General features: G+C 37.9%; 1 protein-coding gene across 5 annotated transcripts in view; it reads left to right on the plus strand.

Annotated features, from left to right (window-relative positions):
• Positions 1–21,386, plus strand: part of kiaa0232 (KIAA0232 ortholog) — a 150,336-nt gene that overhangs the window by 89,438 nt on the left and 39,512 nt on the right. For all 5 annotated transcript variants that reach the window (XM_028801871.2, XM_028801870.2, XM_028801868.2 and 2 more), the window contains one exon: positions 16,672–16,741. In XM_028801871.2, the coding sequence (XP_028657704.1) occupies positions 16,672–16,741 (70 nt within the window). The remainder of the gene's footprint in view (positions 1–16,671; positions 16,742–21,386) is intronic.

Raw genomic sequence — 21,386 nt, forward strand, 5'->3', positions numbered from 1 at the left:
AGAACATCTAACTTTACCAATTGTTTTCAATAACATAAATAATAAAAAAAAATAATTAAACTAAATGACCAAAAATAAACACACGCAGGAGTTTTCAATTTAAATTAAAAAAAATAAAAATAAATACATTTCCTAAGCAAACACTTTCAATGGATCTGCTATACAGTGGGGCAAAAAAGTATTTAGTCAGCCACCAATTGTGTAAGTTCTCCCACTTAAAAAGATGAGAGAGTCCTGTAATTTTCATCATAGGTATACCTCAACTATGAGAGACAAAATAAAAAAAAAAAAAATCCAGAAAATCACATTGTCTGATTTTTCAAGAATTTATTTGCAAATTATGGTGGAAAAAAAGTATTTGGTCAATAACAAAAGTTCATCTCAATACTTTGTTATATACCCTTTGTTGGCAATGACAGAGGTCCAACGTTTTCTGTAAGTCTTCACAAGGTTTTCACACACTGTTGCTGGTATTTTGGCCCATTCCTCCATGCAGATCTCCTCTAGAGCAGTGATGTTTTGGGGCTGTCGCTGGGCAACACGGACTTTCAACTCCTCCAAAGATTTTCTATGGGGTTGAGATCTGGAGACTGGCTAGGCCACTACAGGACCTTGAAATGCTTCTTACAAAGCCACTCCTTCGTTACCCGGCGGTGTGTTTGGGATCACTGTCATGCTGAAAGACCCAGCCACATTTCATTTTCAATGCCCTTGCTGATGGAAGGAGGTTTTCACTCAAAATCTGACGATACATGGCCCCATTCATTCTTTCCTTTACACGGATCAGTCGTCCTGGTCCCTTTGCACAAAAACATCCCCAATGCATGATGTTTCCACCCCCATGCTTTACAGTAGGTATGGTGTTCTTTGGATGCAACTCAGCATTCTTTCTCCTCCAAACACGACGAGTAGAGTTTTTACCAAAAAGTTCTATTTTGGTTTCATCTGACCATATGACATTCTCCCAATCCTCTTCTGGATCATCCAAATGCTCTCTAGCAAACTTCAGACAGACCTGCACATGTACTGGCTTAAGCAGGGGGACACGTCTGGCACTTCAGGATTTGAGTCTCAGGCGGCTTAGTGTGTTACTGATGGTAACCTTTGTTACTTTGGTCCCAGCTCTCTGCAGGTCATTCATTAGGTCCCCCCCGTGTGGTTCTGGGATTTTTGCTCACCGTTCTTGTGATCATTTTGACCCCACGGGGTGAGATCTTGCGTGGAGCCCCAGATCGAAGTAGATTATCAGTGGTCTTGTATGTCTTCCATTTTCTAATAAGTGCTGCCACAGTTGATTTCTTCACACCAAGCTGCTTACCTATTGCAGATTCAGTCTTCCCAGCCTGGTGCAGGTCTACAATTTTGTTTCTGGTGTCCTTTGACAGCTCTTTGGTCTTGGCCATAGTGGAGTTTGGGTGTGACTGTTTGAGGTTTTGGACAGGTGTCTTTTATATTGATAACGAGTTCAAACTGGTGCCATTAATACAGGTAACGAGTGGAGGACAGAGGAGCCTCTTACAGAAGAAGTTACAAGTCTGTGAGAGCCAGAAATCTTGCTTGTTTGTAGGGGACCAAATACTTATTTTCCACCATAATTTGCAAATAAATTCTTTAAAAATCAGACACTGTGATTTTCTGGATTTTTTTTCTCGTTTTGTCTCTCATAGTTGATGAAAATTACAGGCCTCTCTCATCTTTTTAGGTGGGAGAACTTGCACAATTGGTGGCTGACTAAATATTTTTTTGCCCCACTGTAAGTACCACACATGGTGACTTTTTTCTTTTCATTTGTTGACCACTGTTAGTGCCAGTGTTTGTAAAAAATAACAATAATAATATTTCTTTACATGTATATAGAGTTTTTCTCAATACTCTACCCGGGACCCCCTTACTGTGAAGCAGCAGTACTACCACTGCATCACTTGCCTGAAAACATTCCTATTTTGAAGTGTACTAACAACTATTCTGTTATATATTATAGCACACTGACACACTTCATGGCAAATGCTAATTTGCAACTTCAAATTCATATAGAAAAAATATATTGTTTCTGATGTGTACCCAGCATACAAATTAAATCAGAAATGCAGAGGTGTTATTGAATGACTACCTTAATTTTGTCTGGTACAAAGCACTTCAAAACTGTAGTTACACTGACGCATAGAAAAGAGCTACCATGCTAAATGCAGCGGCATATTCAAAACACATTTATTTTTTGCAGCTTTGCAAATCGAAGTTTTATTTTTTAAACTGTTATTTTAATGAAAGCAATACTTAGTCCAACGTAGTGTAGACATGGATTGCATGTTTGCTAATAGCATGTTAGCTTGAAAAGTTGAGTTGAAGCAAGCTAACCTGCTAGTTTAATAAAATACTATATTAATGAGTCAGTGTCAGTGTTAAGGGAAAAAAGCCCAGTACACTGTAAATATGTCACCCATGACTTAACACTAGAATTACCAAAGCCTACAAAAAAGCTTGTAATCCCAGCCCACCTTAAATCCCGTTGCACATTTCCGTCAGCATCTTTTGTCTTGTAAATGTATCGATCAACATAAGCAGCCTGCAACAAAGATTCTCGGCAAAAAAGATTCTCAGTGTTCAGTGTTTATGTTGGAATGAATTGCCTGTAGTTGTAGAGGGTAAATAATATATTATTTTGAACACATGCATTTCATGTGTGATCCATGTCCAAATATCAATTAAACATTTTTATGAAAGGTACAAGTATAATACAACAGGTTCCATGATGCAGTGGGGTAGAATTGCTGACTTGTAATCAAGAGGTTGCTGGTTCGATACTGGTTGTCATGCAGATTTATTGTTTTCAGTGGTGAGCTGCTCTTATTGTTAATACTATACAATAAAAACATACATTTGATTTATGTCTGTAACAGCCGGTGTAAATTTATAGTACTTGTAAAAGGCGTGGGCTTATTCAGTGCGAACAGGAACACGCGGTGGCTGGTTGCTGTGTGCTACAACATGCTTTACCTGGCGGCGATAAACACACATGTACTGAGACAAAGCAAGGCTTTCTTAGGCTTTAGTAATTATAGTGTTAAAATTACACAGCTGTTTTTAAATTATCTTGAATGAAACCTCATACCGCGACAAAGATTTGGTTGTGATGCAATTTAAACACTTGTATCCAGTGAATAGAAGGTATACAAAATCTTGACAGTCCTCACTGAAAGTATATGTTTAATAGGGTATCAATTTATTTTACTGCTTGGAGAGCTATAATCCCATAATGCATAAGACTGGTTTGGAAAGTAAAATGAGATGAGCATATGAAGTTGTGTGCAGGAACTTGACTAGTTTCATTAATGTGCAAAAGACATACGGTGATGTTTAACTGAACAAAATTTAGCTTGAGGGACTACACAATTAGGAATAAGTTTCTTGAGTGGTTTATAAGTGAATGAAATTTGTGAGGAGATTTGGTTATCAAGTCCTCAGCTATATAGTCATATACAGTATAATGCATAAGAAAATATATATGTCATTGGTATATGTAAATCATGTCAGGTATTAAGTTGACATTAAAAGGACTGCCTTTATACATAAGCTTTGACAAATTAATTAAATAAAACTACTCTTCTGTATATGTGATGCCTCCAAATGCTGGGTTGTTGTCTCTTCCGCGTAGATGATATTCGGTTTTTAGTTACCACTGCCTTGGAAGTTAATGACTGTGTCTCATTGATGTAGGAAATGCTGTATAGATGCTGGTCATAAAATTAGAATATCATGACAAAGTTGATTTATTTCAGTAATTCCATTCAAAAAGTGAAACTTGTATATTAGATTCATTCATTACACACAGACTGATGTATTTCAGATGTTTATTTCTTTTAATGTTAATGATTATAACTGACAACTAATGAAAGTCCCAACTTCAGTATCTCGGAAAATTAGAATATTATGAAAAGGTTCAATATTGAAGACACCTGGTGCCACACTCTAATCAGCTAATTAACTCAAAACACCTGCAAAAGCCTTTAAATGGTCTCTCAGTCTAGTTCTGTAGCCTACACAATCATGGGGAAGACTGCTGACTTGACAAAAGACTACCATTGACACCTTGCACAAGGAGGGCAAGACACAAAAGGTCATTGCTAAAGAGGCTGTCTGTTCACAGAGCTCTGTGTCCAAGCACATTAATAGAGAGGCGAAGGGAAGAACAAGATGTGGTAGAAAAAAGTGTACAAGCAATAGGGATAACTGCACCCTGGAGAGGATTGTGAAACAAAACCCATTCAAAAATGTGGGGGAGATTCACAAAGAGTGGACTGTAGCTGGAGTCAGTGCTTCAAGAACCACCACGCACAGACGTATGCAAGACATGGGTTTCAGCTGTCGCATTCCTTGTGTCAAGCCACTCTTGAACAAGAGACAGCGTCAGAAGCGTCTCGCCAGGGCTAAAGACAAAAAGGACTGGACTGCTGCTGAGTGGTCCAAAGTTATGTTCTGTGATGAAAGTAAATTTTGCATTTCCTTTGGAAATCAAGGTCCCAGAGTCTGGAGGAAGAGAGGAGAGGCACAGAATCCACGTTGCGTGATGTCCAGTGTAAAGTTTCCACAATCAGTGATGGTTTGGGGTGCCATGCCATCTGCTGGTGTTGGTCCATTGTGTTTTCTGAGGTCCAAGGTCAACGCAGCCGTCTACCAGGAAGTTTTAGAGCACTTCATGCTTCCTGCTGCTGACGAACTTTATGGAGATACAGATTTCATTTTCCAACAGGACCTAGCACCTGCACACAGTGCCAAAGCTACCAGTACTTGGTTTAAGGACCATGGTATCCCTGTTCTTGATTGGCCAGCAAACATGCCTGACCTTAACCCCATAGAAAATCTATGGGGTAGTGTGAAGAGGAAGATGCAATATGCCAGACCCAACAATTCAGAAGAGCTGAAGGCCACTATCAGAACAGCATGGGCTCTCATAACACCTGAGCAGTGCCACAGACTGATCGACTCCATGCCACGCCGCATTGCTGCAGTAATCCAGGCCAAAGGAGCCCCAACTAAATATTGAGTGCTGTACATGCTCATACTTTTCATGTTCATACCTTTCAGTTGGCCAACCTTTCTAAAAATCCTTTTTTTGCATTGGTCTTAATTGATATTCTAATTTTCAAAGATACTGAATTTGGGACTTTCATTAGTTGTCAGTTATAATCATCAACATTAAAAGAAATAAACATTTGAAATACATCAGTCTGTGTGTAGTGAATGAATCTAATATACAAGTTTCACTTTTTGAATGGAATTACTGAAATAAATCAACTTTGTCATGATATTCTAATTTTATGACCAGCACCTGTATGGTGTGATGATCAATTGATTGTTACTTATTGGTGTTGCCTTTGGCAATGGCAATAGTTTAAAGGAAAAAAAGAAAAAGTCTGTAAGATGCCCACCCAAGCATTCCAAATGAATGTAGAATATGTAAGGATTTTAACTTCTGCCCACCCAGTGATCTCTGTTTTGCCTTCCAGCCAGGATGCCAAAAATATGAATAGATCAATTTATGAACAAGGTTTCATTAAATGGTGAAAGTTAACACTATATGCTTTCTTTCTCTGTTGTCACCTGCACATGGTAAGACTATTTTTCATACTACTTGTAAATTCTGATCTTTCAATTCCTGTATTTAAAATGAATAAATTTTTTAGCTAGCAATTAAGCATTTATTGCCTGTACCATTGTATTAATTTGCTCACAGCTAGTCTACTTCAGACACACACACGCATACACACTGACACACACACACACACACACACACACACACACACACACACACACAGTTTCTCTGTGTGTGTGAGTGAAGTGCTGCTCTGAAGTTTTGTACTTGACTTAGGAAGAAACTTAATAAACAGTTAACCATTGTTAAGAACAAGTCTTTATTACTTCTTGGTTACAGTGATACCAATACCATAATAAGTTAGCTGGCTTTATCCTAACTTTTAAGTTATCAGGGTGGTCTTTTGTTTTTGTGCAGGCAATGTTTTATTCCTTTTCTAATTGGCTTTTTCTGCACATATGGAAAATAGTGAAAATTATAATGACTTTCAAGAGGAGTGAATACTTTTGCATGCCACTGTAAATGCTTATTTATTGGTTACTGCCGTGCTCAACTATATAGAGGAGCTGCAGTAATTTGCCTAGCAACCAGACAGCTGTTGGCAACGTACGCAGCTTTCATGGCATGGATTTTGAAAGAGGGAAAAATAAAAAGTCTCAAAAAAAAAAGGTACTGTATTATTTCCTTTGTATAGATTCACACTGTTTTAAATTAAATAGATAAAAAAACATTCTGTTTAAATCCTCAGTACAAATTCAAGCAGCTTTCAAATGTAAACGAAAGAGAACATAAACAAAATTGCCATTCACTTAGTTGTGGTCAGCGTATGCTCCAAGGTAAAAAGGGTCTGTACTCCAGGACTTGCGGGACCAAATGCAATTGCTTGTGATGCGGGACCGCTTTTCAGTATTGTGGGAGGGAGCTAGAGTCTGGGAAATGAAATTTGAATCAGGACCGCTTTTCAGTATTGTGGGAGGGAGCTAGAGTCTGGGAAATGAAATTTGGATCAGATCGTACATTCATTATACATTCATATAATTTGTTTGTCTAAGCATTTAGGATGCATGCATATATTGTCTTGCGCGCAGCCTTCTCCAGATTGTGGAGTGAAGACAGCCTTACATCCACAGTGCTGAAAATAGCATTAAAAAAGGAGAATACAAGGTGGGAAAACTCAGTAAAGGGAATTCTATTTGTTTTTGCTGTTCACTGATGACATTTGGGTTTAAGATCAATAGATAAATATTTCCCGGTAATGACATCTAGATGTGTTAATCAATATAGAATATGCCACCTTTTGTAGAAGACAGTCCAGTTTTTTTTTAGATGAGCAAAAGTATAGGAACAGATGGTATTAATGTAAATTAAAGTAAATAACACTTAATATTTGGTTGCAAATCTTTTGCTTGCAGTAACTGCATCAAGCTTGTGATTTACTGACATCACCAAATTGTTAGTTTGTTCTTTTGTTATTTTTTTCCATGTGGTTACTGCAGCCCCTTTAAGTTGTTGTTTGTTTCAGGGTTTTTTGTTTTTCTTTCAGTCTCCTCTTCAGGAGTTAAAAGGCATGCTCATTTAGGTTAATATTTGGTGTTTGGCTTGGCCAGTCTAAAAACCTTCCACTTGTTCCTATTTGCTGAAATCCCTTGTTGAGTTGACAGTGTATTTGGGATGATTGTGTTGCTGAATGATGAGGTTCCCTCCAAGTAGTTCAGATGCATTTCTCTGCCAATTGTAAGACTTCTGAAGTCATTCTGCTGCTGTCATCATGAGTTATATCATCAATAAAGATTATTAACACTAGAATCCCTAAAGCCTACGAAAAAACGTATAATCCTGGTCCTCCTTAAATTTCTTCGCACCTCTCCTCATCAGCGTCTTTTGTTTTGCAAATGTGTGAATCAGTGCAAGCAGCCTGTTATCCCATCCCCCACCGATGGAGCTGATGTCAGTCGCAGAATTCTTAGAGCTCAGTTGTGTTTATCTGGGTGTGAGGTAGTTGTATAGGGTAGATAATATATCGTTGTTTGGAATCCATACATTTTATGTGTGTACTGTGTCTATAACAATCTGTGTAAGTGTAGGATGACAGGAAATGCGAGGCAAGAAATGCTGAACACATATCTAAAACGGAAACTTTTTCCATGATATACGAATAGTGCAAAGGTAAGAACTGCTGCCTTATAACCAAAAACTTCCGAGTTTGCGTATGGGCGCTCCACGTTTTGAGTAGTGAGCTGCTATTATTATTACTGTAATAAAAACATACATTTCATTTGTGTCTGTAACACCCAGTGTACATTGTGGCTACTTGTATTACTTGGTTTTATTCTGTCAGTGACGTTCACATAGTACAACGAACTTGCCTCTGTGCAGAACGTATCGTTTTTCACACATTCTGCACAGGTGTCTAATTTGCATTTATAGCACACATTATTTTACTTGTTCAGGGGTTTCTTGTAGTACAGCACTCATATTTTTGTGTTTCATTGTGATTTATTGTTTTTTTTTCTAATTCACAGCTTTGTGTTTTCTGTATGTAATCTTTATTTAGTGTTTTATGCTGATACTGTTCTATATCAGGTACTAGCAGGAGTACCCGGCGTTGCCCGGGAATCTATAACTGTTGAATTTCCCAAATGAAAGAAACAGAACATAGAAATTGAACAAATAATATTCTGATTGACATTTTATTGTAATAGGCAATATAAGTGGTCATTTTAGAGGCTTTGGATACAGTATATTTTATGTGTTGTCGTGGGGTTCTGAAAATGAACAAATTGTGAGGATTGTCCACTGTAGAACATGTTACGTAGAGTTGTCTGTGTAAAAAGCATGGATTTTCCAAATTGATGCCTTTAACCTGGAGGGATTGCCCTTCAGCCTTAGTAATTCACATTGCAAAATCCAAACGAATAGGAACTTGTAGGCTTTTGAAATCAAAGGGTAAATCATTCTGAATCTTTGGAATTCTTTGTATGAAAGACGTTTTGTGGAAGGTTTGAGACGGCCTTGAAATAGACTTTTTTGAACAGTAAAATGTAGACGTTTGAAATCAAAAGGTAAATCATTCGGAAGCAGCGGAATTCTTGGTATGAAAACATCGCGACGTTTTGCGCAATGTTTTGAGACGGCCTTGAAATAGACTTTTTTCTGGCATGGTAAGTGGGCCTTCTAATGCCATGCCTTTTTTTATGGTGGCATGGGTATATTAGCGAAATGCAGGACAATTATAATGTGTCACAAATAGCACCAGTCAGTCAGAAAGATCAAGACTGAAATCTTACTTTGAGTCGGAAAGCGAGCAAATAGCACCACAAATACGGAAAGCCAGTCACGCGCACTGGGTCATTCACGTTTTACATCTGTACGGCAGTTCCCCTTCATTCAATGAAAGCAGTCGGCTTTCTCATACGTGGACACTTCCGCAATGTCTTGGCAATTTAAAGAAACATTGGTAGAGAGGGATGCACAGAGACTAATGACTAAACGTGCCACTAGATGGCGCCACCGTTAACGTCTGTTGTAATGTGTGGCCATCTTGTCGATGATAAGTACGGGGACTTTTTGCGAACGTTGTGTCGGTCAAAAGGTGTCGCACCTAAACTAGATTCAGTCTCCAAAGTATATGCACATCGATTATATCATAATATTTACTGCAACCATGACAATTTTTAATTATAAAAATATTTGGCCATACCACCCACCCCTAATTTTCTTGGAGTATTGAAGTTGCCTCCTGCACAATCTAGAAATGAACATTTTAGTTTTATTAATTAAAAATGTAGTATCTTAGGATAAGATTTAAGACTTTGCATGATACCAGAAATGCCCAGACTTGGTTATTCTATTGTGAATTCTCGGATTGAACAGAGTAGACAATGTAGGATGGAGCCTGCTTGATAATATCAGGGCCTGAAAAATTGGGCATATTTTATTAGGCTGTTTCCTAGAAAAAAAAAATCAAATATCAGAGGAGAAAAAATATATTGATACATCATTAAAATGTAGTGTTACCTATTTGCACATTTTACACTATAGGTAGGTAGGACTTTGACTCAATGCTTGTAGGAGTCTCATTTCTAAAGCTGAACTAATTTTTAACAATACTTTTTGGATTTTATATTATGTCTTCCCTCATGAGTTAAATTGCCATAAAAACCATTGGTCCTAAGTAACTCGATGCATTATTTTACTTTTTTTTCCACAGTGATCACTATATCACTATTATAAAGGCCTTGAGTAAACTGCATAAATGTTGCTATTTTATCTTTTTTAAAAAGTAAGGCAATGTCCAGATATTCCAAGTAATCTAATTACTCCTTTAACTACATAATGGGTTTTACCACTTTGAACAGTAATAAACACAACCAAAGGTTTTCTGTATTTATGTACTTGTCTCTGGAGGAAATTTGGCCTATTCTACCAAATAGCCTATTCTGTTTTTGGTGTCATTTGTGAATGTTTGCATGTACAATAGGCTCAGTAGCAGCATCTCTTTGGACCTCGGCCAAGCAATTCCACATTTTTATTTCTTAAGTTATCTTATATATAGACTTAATTGTATGTTTCAGACCATTGTCTTGCTGCCCCTCGACTTGGGAGTATTAATAATCCCTTTAAAGATGGCAGGTCCTCTAGTTTCTAATACTGCAAAACATCGCCAAACCATTAACATACTTCACCATTTGAATCACGATCTTGTAAGAGTTAACAAGGAGGACGTCTTTTAGCATAGTTTAGATAGTGATGTTGTTTTTAGTAAGCAGTGGTTTTTGGCTTGATGTTTTTTGCCTGTTGTCTATGTTTAAATTGAGTCATGGACACAGACACTGCTCCTCAATAGAGAGGTCCACACATGCTCAGATGTTGTTTTTACTTATTGACATTAGCAACAGTAGTTGACTTTGAATCTTATTTGATTTGATGGTGCTCATACAGATAAATACAGCAATGATGATTACAGCATTTTGCAAAATGTATTATTTTTTCCTTATAAACCCCAACCAATCATCCCTCAAAATTTGGATTATCAGTTGCTGATTTCTAACATTTCAAAAACACTTGATAGCTGTAGTTGGCAGAAATTTTTCTGTTACAGTGAAATATACATTAAAAAAAGTATCTATGACTGCTTTGTCAGTTGGGCAGGATAGCATTTCTAGCCAGTTTGTTTTTGTAATGCAGTTTAGGAAAATGTTACTGGGAAAAACCCTGTTGATATTTACCAGTAAATAATTATTAAGAGATGTCTTTAATTTATCATGTTTAGGAGTTTTTGAGCTGATTTTGAATGGCCAAAATTTTAATTTGGATTATCATGGCAGTACTGTACAAACGTGTATTCCAGTTACCGCGTGATCTTCAGCTTTAACTGTGATTGCATCAAATGACTAACAACAGTAGCATTTAGACATTGATGATAGACAGGAAATATAAATTGAAAAACAAGTGTAATAAGGGATAACACAACTAAAAGAAGGTGTAAATATTATTTTCAGTTGAACTTGTATTTAACTATGAGATTTATCAGAATCAAGGAAGCAAAGGGGAAAAACATTGATGTGTACTACATATTACTGAAATCCAATACCATATAATGTACTGTATGTACCACAAACCCACTAAAATGTATGAGTCCTGGTCATTGTGGATAGTTTTTGGTTCACATAGTATATTGGTGTTTAGAATTGACATTACACTGCACATTTGTCTAGTTTTGGCGAGTAGATTAACTCCAGCCCAAGATACACCATGTTTAACATATGCATATTTTTACTGACAGTGGAAAATAACTGGAAGATAAAGGTGCAGGGTATTCAGTTCTTACCATTAGTTTCCTGTGTAACACAAATAAAAGTAAAAGGTTGGGTATTCATCTTGAAAAGTGATAAAATGACACTGGGTAGGAATGTTAAAATGTTTATCATGACCATAAATTAATAATTATTTTACATTCATGAAAAGCGTAACAATGTTTTTGAGGTCAGTAAATAAATACATAGTGTGTAAAGCAATTACCACAGTAAACACTAATGATAAAACCTAAGTCTTTAGATATCATTTATAAAGTCTAACTAGGATAATTCTAGCTGTATTTTTATTCCAAATATTGACACATTTTTAATTCCTATTTTAAAAGTTTATTATTACTGATTAAATACTTTGTGAAATACAATGCAAAGTTCTTCTCTTGATGTGGTGTTTTAGCTCAACATTCTCAAAGTGTCTGTTATCATTAATACATTGTCTTCCTTTTAATGCTTATTATTTCAGTGGAAGGAGTTTGTTGATTTATCTGCCAGAAAATAGCTCTTTGCATATTGTAAATTATCTTCTCTCATTAAATGATGATGTTAATCATTTCTTGAAAATAGGATGTAGAAATTGGAAGTTGGGTGTAGAAAAAGTAGGTGTGAAAGGAATCCAGTGTCAGCTGTATGCCATGTAGCTTGCTCTTTGTTCATGATCATTCAGTTTTTAGATACCACATTCTTCAAGGACCAGGCCTCTTCATAGTGCTAGAGATCAGTGCATAATTAAGCAGCAACAAAATTATTTACTTTTGAATGTTAGTTTCATTGAGTGTGCTGTCTAATGCACTGAATCTAAAAAGAGAGGTTTTACCTGTTTGTTACTGAAATGAAAATACTTTTTAGTGTCTAAATTTTCTAACCCTATTCTATCTAAACAAAACTGTTGTAGATCTGTCTTGATGAAATGCATCTTGTGCGTATTAAGTTCAAAGATCTTAACATCATCCTTTCACATTGCTTCTGAACAAGTATGGTGTCCCTGTTTTTAGTTATTTATCATATTTTATGAGTTGAAATAGTGGCGTGCGATCATTCATGTGGTCACTTATACATAACTTTTAAATGAACATCCCGGTTATAAACATTAGTCTTGATTTTATATCGTTACCTTAAAACCATGGATGTGACTTGAACTATTGCCCCAAAATCTATGAATAATAAGACATCTCTAGTACAATGGAAACAAAGGTTCTTAGTACTGACCTCAAGAGCTGCTTGTTTATGACATTTCACCAAGATCAGAGAATACTAAACTAAGTAAATCATTTAAATTTGGTATTAGGCAGCACGTTAATGTCTATGTCTTTATTTTATTTATTTGGGGAGTTTTGTATTGACTTGTATCTGAATGATTGACTTCAAAGCATCTGCAAGTACTAAGTCTAAGGATATCTGTACATTGTACATTGAAAATGTTTTTTAACTTAGAGTGTAATTTACTTTCTCAAATAAAGTAGCCTGTCTCTAATTGCTGTCCTGTTATTCAAAGCCCATTATAACATCCTACCACAGGACCTGAATTTTATGTGAACTGGTTCTAAATGTTACGGGTATGTAAACTTTCAGAACAAAGGGATCTGTGAGCTTATGTTTGCTCTGTGAGCTTTACTTTATTATTTTTGAGCAAGGTTTCGGGAACCTAGAGGTGCAATAAAATCTAAGTGATATTTTGGCACATGCAGTCCAGTGCTGCTGATATCTTTAATTGTAATTTAAAATTTTTGAGATAATAGAGAAAGAACGTAGATTCTATAGCATTTTCCCAGGAATTTAAAATTGAATATTTCAAATAATGGGTTGTTTTGTGTATACAGTAATCCCTCCTCCATCGCGGGGGTTGCGTTCCAGAAACCCCCGCGAAAGGTGAAAATCCACGAAATAGAAACCATATGTTCATATGGTTATTTATTATATATTTTAAGCCCTTATAAACTCTCCCACACTATTATAAACATTTCCCGCACAATTATACAGCATAAACCCTTTGTATTCTGTTAGATATTAGGTAAGATTCGTTGAAATTATGTATGTAAACACAGTTTATATACAGTAAAACCTAAATATTTTAAAGATATCGAGCGTCTCCAATATCAGATATGTTATAGCCATTACGACAGACAGGCCACCAGCAATAAATACGTACAATGCAAGAAAAATTGTATACAGTAAAATGTGTGTACAGTGTGACACGACGACTTGTCCAATAACGATGAGTTTAATTTTACTGCACAACAAAGGATAGCGTTACAGCTCTTCTAAAGGAGCCACTTCAGGCGACTGTGTAGCACAGCTGTTGTTCTTCTTCCAGCACTCTTCAATCCAAATCCCTAAAGCAGATTCCATCCAGACTACTGCCTTATCACGTCCACTTGCAACTCGTTTTGCGCCCTGGTTAAAGGACACTGTGGCCGTAGATCTTATATGCTTTTCCTCCTTTTTAAATAAAAAGAATCGTGGACTCATTGATGCCTGCAGCGGTGTAGCTGTTCCCTTCCTTCAACATATCCAAAACTTTTACCTTTTCTGCAATCATTTGCATCTTCTGTTGGCGCTTGGACATGGCCCCTGAAGCAGTTGCAGGAGCACGTTAATGCTGAATGAGTGAGATGAGACTTCCTGGTTAATGCAGCACTCCGTCGCTGAGCCAATCAGCAGCACACAGGAACTTAACTGCGTGCTCTGATTGGGTAGCTTCTCAGCCATCCACCAATACCATCTCTTGTATGAAATCAACTGGGCAAACCAACTGAGGAAGCAAGTACCAGAAGTAAAAAAAGACCCATTGTCCGCAGAAACCCGCGAAGCAGCGAAAAATCCGCGTTATATATTTAGAAATGCTTACATATAAAATCCGCGATAGAGTGAAGCCGCGAAAGTCGAAGCGCGATATTGCAAGGGATTACTGTAGTTGTAATTTGCCAAATGAGACACTGAACTGTAGTGGTATACTTGTGTAATATGTCCTTCAGTACGTATAGACCAGAAGTATTTCTTCTGCAGACAGACAGAAATTAGTTTTTCAGAGTTCATTTGCTAACTGTACATATACAGTATATTGGTAAAGTGAATAACAGGCCTTCCTGTTAAGTTTGTGAGATTCGTCTGTCTTATGTCAACCAGTGTTCTCCAGGATTCTCAAAGACCATTTAATGTGTGGCTATTCAGATCTGTGAGATATTCTTGTGCAGATTCACAGATTTTTAATGATGCTCAAGTTTGGGGTCTGTGAAGGCCAATCCAAGAACATTACCATGTGTTTCTTGAGTTGTATTTAATAGTAGATTTTGAAGTTTGTTTTGGGTTGCTGCCTTGTTGTGGAAGACCTCGTTTTTTCAATCCATAAAAAAGCATATTTCATATTTGCCAAAGAATTTGTTAATAGTGTTAATAAGCAGAAACACTACACTGTTAAATACATGTCTAATGGAAAAAATATATTGTTTTGGTTACAAACCTATCTTTATACCACCTCTGCCTTAGAAATGTATGCCCACCATGTGTATCTCTATGACTTGATTTGTTTTGTTGGGGAGATTTGCAGTCTTGTTGGTTTCAGTCAGCAGGCATGGTGGACTACATGTCTGGACCCAGCTCCCTAAAATTGTCAATTAAGTTTGTGATTGAAAATCACAGGAAACATCATATAGTGTGACAGGGCCTTGAGGTAAATTTCAAAGCTTTTTCTTTTTTTTTATTTAGTAAAGAAAATTAAAACTTTTAAGAACGACCAAGAAGCTATATGTTTGTTCACATCTAATTAGTTTAGAATCCCCTCATTTGTTACACTAGAATGCGTTAATAGGCATATATAAAGAGGTCTGATGTTGTCCAAGTTTTGTCATGACATTCAAACTAGGAGAGTGAAACACAGATAGCAGGTGGAATCTTGAGGTGGCAGATATCCCCAACCAATATAATCTAACAAATCAGTAAGTTAAGTAGCATACTACATCTGCACACATATAGTTCGCCTGGTAGCATCAGGAGTCTCGAGATAAACTTTTGCTGTAGATTGTTTTAGATGCTGCGGCATAGCCATTGTGCTGTGATTGTATTGTATTTTAGTGTGTTGCTATCAGCAGACATCTGTATTTTCTTAAGTGAAATGCTGTCAAACTACTGATGCTCTCTGATGCTGGGACCTTCATTCATGCTCTGTTTGACAGTTACTCAAAGAGGTAATTCTTAATTCTGAAGTATATTTAAAAAATATTTTAAAGACTTTTCTTGAATGTGTAGAATAACTTAGAGTCATTTATCCATATCCCAAGATAATAGCAGTGTCGTGTCAGTTTTTTATATATTCTCACAATCTTCTATAAATACTTTAAAGACACACATATACATCTTTCCTGGATTAAACATAGGTGGAGCATGAATATATTTCCTTCCTTCCAATTGCTTACTTTGTCTCCTGCAAGTGCTTTGTCTGTTCTGAGGAGTTGATTTTACGTGTGGGATGTTCAGATTCTTTACAGCAAAAATGTCCTTGCAGACAATCCTGAAGTCATAACAATGTTTTTATTGTGCATTATATTTTACTCAATTTAAATTTGCCACATATGAACATGCCATATTTATCTTTTTATTGTATGTTACAGATACAGATTAAGACAATATTTGTTTTCCTAAAACGTCTCCTGCTATCTCTGTTAAAGCCAAGTGTTAAAATGAGTAGTGACTGGTGTGATAAACACTGTACAAATATGTTGCCTACAAATGTATATTTATTACATATAAACAAAAAGCCAATAGAAACATTTTCCATAAAACCAATTATAAGCTCATGTCAAATGTAGCTACACCTGGAAGATCTGTCAGTAATGATGACATACATGGACTAAGAAGGCAGAGTGAAATATTGTAAGGGAAGATGCTAGATCATGGAAAGGTTTTTTTTTCTTTTTGTGTCTTTCTGCTGTTTAAAATCATGACTGTTGTAACTTTTTGTGGAAAATCAGTCTGCTGACTTGCACTGGCATTTAAATAAGTTTTGTCTGGAATAATTTAATGTTTCAGATTCAAATTTGTTGTTGTATCCTAAAAACTGTTTTGAGAAGCCATCAGTTATTGGTTTTAACTGATTTTTGACATTGTTAATTATACAAATGCATAATGTGAATGTGTTTATTATCATCTGTTTGTGAAGGAAAAATCTGCATTAACTTCTTAACTTGCTATTTTTAATTCTTTATTTTGTTTGCACATTAAGTCATGTCAGTCATTATCCTACCAGTCTTATTTAATTTTATTATTTTGTTTCAGAGCTCTGGAATTGAAACCCTAGTTGAGGAGCTTTGCTCCAAGTTGAAAGATCTTGAGAACAAGCAGAAAGGTATGAAAATTCCTGCAAATATTTTCTCCATGTACTTCTTTTGTCCACCCACATTCCAGTTGTGCATATGTTTGGGTGATAAATGTCACCAAGTTGTTGAGTAAGAAGTGATTGTGTTTTATAGTTTTTAAGCACTCTATCCTGGTTTCACTCCTGCAGTATGTACCTTTCGCCAAATACTTCAGGAAAGTTTTCTGGTATAGTGTTTTATTTTCCTTCCCTTTAGTAAATGAACTTACAGTCTGTCACTGTTTTTTAGCTCTCATTTAAACCATACCTTATACAGGTGTGTATCAATAAATTAGAATATCATTGAAAAGTTTTTTATTTCAGCTATTCATTTGTAGTACTAGGGTGTTGTACTGTGTTAGCCATTATGAATGTAGAGAAAAGCCAAGCAAAATGACACCTTTTATTGGCTAACTAGAAAGATTACAATATGCAAGCTTTCGAGGCAACTCAGGCCCCTTCTTCATTACATCTTGCTTGAAGAAGGGGCCTGAGTTGCCTCGAAAACTTGCATATTGTAATCTTTCTAGTTAGCCAATAAAAGGTGTCATTTTGCTTGGCTTTTCTTAGCTATTCATTTTAAATAGTCAAACTCATATAGATTCATTACAAACAGAGTGATATATTTCAGGCGTTTTATTTCTTTTCATTTTGCTTATTATGGCTTACAGGTAATGAAAACTCAAAATTCAGTATCTCGGAAGATTTTTTCATTAGACTTTTTCATTAGACTAATAATAAAAAAAAGATTTTTAATACAGAAATGTTGGCCTACTGAAAAATGTCCATGTACGCATTCAAAACTTGGTGGGGGCTTCTTTTGCATGAATTACTGCATCAATATGGCGTGGCATGGAGGCGATCAGCCTGTGGCACTGCTGAGGTGTTATAGAAGCCCAGGATGCTTTGATAGCGGCCTTCAGCTTGTCTGCATTGTTGGATCTGGTGTCTCTCATCTTCCTCTTGACAATACCCCATAGAGAATCTATGTCAGGAGAGTTTGCTGGCCAATCAAGCACAATGATACTGTGGTCATTAAACCAGGTATTGGTACTTTTGGTAGTGAGGGCAGGTGCCAAGTCCAGCTGGAAAATGAAATCAGCATCTCCATAAAGCTTGTCAGCAGAGGGAAGCATGAAGTGCTCTAAAATTTCCTGCTAGACGGTTGCACTGACTTTGGACTTGATAAAACACAGTGGACCAACATCAGCAGATGACATGTCTCCCCAAATCATTACTGACTGTGGAAACTTCACACTGGACTTCAAGCAACTTGGATTCTGTGCCTCTCCACTCTTCCTCCAGACTCTGGGACCTTGATTTCCAAATGAAATGCCAAATTTACTTTCATATGAAAAGAAGACTTTGGACCACTGAGCAACAGTCCAGTCTGTTTTCTTCTTAGCCCAGGTAAGACTCTTCGGACGTTGTCTCTGGTTCAAGAGTGGCTTGACACAAGGAATGCGACAGTTTTAGCCCATGTCCTGGATACATCTGTGTGTAGTGACTCTTGAAGCACTGACTCCAGCCACAGTCCACTCTTTATGAATCTCCCCTAAATTCTTGAATGGGCTGTGCTTCACAATCCTCTCAAGGCTGCGGTTATCTCTGTTGCTTATGCACCTTTTTCTGCCACATTTTTTCCTTCCACTCAACTTTCCATTAATAAACTTGGATATAGCACTCTGTGAACAACCAGCTTCTTTTGCAATGACCTTTTGTGGCTTACCCTCCTTGTGGAGGGCATCAATGACTGTCTTCTGGACAACTGTCAAGTCAGTAGTTTTCCCCATGATTTTGTGGTCTACTGAACCAGACTGAGAGACCATTTAAAGGCTCAGGACACCTTTGCAGGTATGTTGGATTAATTAGCTGAGGGGAGTGTGACACCACAAGTCTACAATATTGAACTTTTTCACAATATTATAAGCCATAATAGGCAAAATGAAAAGAAAATAACACTTGAAATATATCACTCTTGAAATCAAATCACTGAAATGAATCTATATAATGAGTTTCACTTTTTGAATTGAATTACTGAAATAAATTAAATTTTTGATGATATTCTGATTTATTGAAATGCACCTGTAAATTATGAAACACTTTTTAACTTGTATTTTTAAATGTATTTAAAGAAGCTCTTATTCTGCAGCCCTTTTGCATAAATAATATTGATATTTCTTCTTCTAAATATGATTACCTTTTTTAACTACAAGTATTAGTTTAAGTTTTAAGTCTATTCTAATTAATAACTAGGGGGCTCCGCCCCTCGCTCGCTTCACTCACCCACACCCGGCTTTGGTTTACCGGTTATACAATTTAAAGAGATTGTTATATTAGATTAGATTAGATAGATACTTTGTTAATCCCAAGGGGAAATTCACATACTCCAGCAGCAGCATACTGACAAAAAAAACAATATTAAATTAAAGAATGATAAAAATGCAGGTAAAACGGACAATAACTTTGTATATTGTTAACGTTTACCCAAGTAGGGGTGGAATTGAAGAGTCGCATAGTGTGGGGGAGGAATGATCTCCTTAGTCTGTCAGTGGAGCAGGACATTGACAGCAGCCTGCTGAACGCCCGTCGCTCTGCCACAGATGTCAAACTGTCAAACTGTTCAGCTCCATGCCTACAATAGAGCCTGCCTTCCTCACCAGTTTGTCCAGGCGCTAGGCATCTTTCTTCATGCTGACTCCCCAGCACACCACTGCGTAGAAGAGGGCACTCGCCACAACTGTCTGATAGAACATCTGCAGCATCTTATTGCAGATGTTGAAGGACGCCAGCCTTCAAAGGAAGTATAGTCGGCTCTGTCCTCTCTTGCACAGAGCATCAGTATTGGCAGTCCAGTCCAGTTTATCATCCAGCTGCACTCCCAGGTATATATAGGTCTGCACCCTCTGCACATAGTCACCTCTGATGATCACGGGGTCCAGGAGGGGCATGGGTCTCCTAAAATCCACCACCAGCTCCTTGGTTTTGCTCGTGTTCAGGTGTAGGTGGTTTGAGTCGCACCATTTAACAACGTCCTTGATTAGGTTCCTATACTCCTCCTCCTGCCCACTCCTGATGCAGCCCATGATTGCAGTGTCGTCAGCAAACTTTTGCACATGGCAGGACTCAGAGTTGTATTGGAAATCCGATGTATATAGGCTGAACAGGACCAGAGAAAGTACAGTCCCCTGTAGCGCTCCTGTGTTGCTGACCACAATGTCAGACCTGCAGTTCCCGAGACGCACATACTGAGGTCTGTCTGTAAGATAGTCCACGATCCATGCCACCAGGTATGAATCTATTCCCGTCTCTGTTAGCTTGTCCCTAAGGAGCAGAGGTTGGATGGTGTTGAAGGCGCTAGAGAAGTCCAGAAACATGATTCTTACAGCACCACTGCCTCTGTCCAAGTGGGAGAGGGATCAGTGTAGCATGTAGATGATGGCATCCTCCGCTCTCACCTTCTCCTGGTATGCGAACTGCAGAGGGTCAAGGGCGTGGTGGACCTGTGGCCTCAGGTGGTGAATCAGCAGCCGCTCCATGGTCTTCATCACATGTGATGTCATAGCGGAAGTCATTCAGCTCACTAGGACGTAATATCTTTGGGACAGGGGTGATGCAAGATGTTTTCCAAAGCCTCAGGACTCTCCCCTGTTCCAGGCTCAGGTTGAAGATGCACTGTAGAGGACTCCCCAGTTCCAACGCACAGGCCGTCAGCAGTCGTGGCGATACTCCATCTGGACCCACTGCTTTGCTGGCATGAAGTTTCCTGAGCTCTCTGCTTACCTGGGCTGCTGTAATTGTGGGTGGGGGAGACTCTCTCCTATGCTGGGATCAGTAGGAGGATTGGTGGAGGGTGCAGTACTCCGAGGTGAGAGTGGGTTAGGGTGGTCAAACCGGTTAAAGAAGTTTTTCATCTGGTTTGCTCTCTCCACGTCTCTCTCGATGGTGGCACCCCGCTTCGAGCTGCAGCCAGTGATGTTCTTCATCCCATCCCACACTTCCTTCATGCTGTAATTCTGCAACTTCTGCTCCAGCTTTCTCCTGTACTGCTCCTTTGCCACCCTGAGCTGGACTCAGGCACACCGCTTCGAGCTGCAGCCAGTGATGATCTTCATCCCATCCCACACTTCCTTCATGCTGTTGTTCTGCAACTTCTGCTCCAGCTTTCTCCTGTACTGCTCCTTTGCCACCCTGAGCTGGACTCGGAGTTCCTTCTGCACGCGCTTGAGCTCATGCTGATCACCGCCTTTAAAAGCCCTTTTGTTCTGGTTCAAAAGGTCCTTGATGTCACTTGTAATCCATGGCTTGTTGTTAGTATAGCAGCATACTGGTCTTAACTGGAACTACAATGTCCATACAGAAGTTGATGTTATTTTGATGGGAATTGTTACATATGCATTATTTTCACTTTTACTTTAAAACTTTTGTAAAAACAATACTTGTCCTTTATTTCTGGCCCCGGGCGTGGTTAAATCTCTTTCTCGTAGAACGTATAATGCTGCTCGCGTTGTGAAGGGGCTGCTTCTGAACGCACGCTAAGGAGATGCCATCGGATCATCTGCTGTCTTTCTGCTGCTGGCGAGCTGTTTGTTCTGCTTGTCTTGCTGCCCGATCATTTCAAAGCCTGTACAGCAGC

Source organism: Erpetoichthys calabaricus, chromosome 5 (genome assembly GCF_900747795.2).
Source record: "Erpetoichthys calabaricus chromosome 5, fErpCal1.3, whole genome shotgun sequence".
NCBI lineage: Eukaryota > Metazoa > Chordata > Cladistia > Polypteriformes > Polypteridae > Erpetoichthys > Erpetoichthys calabaricus.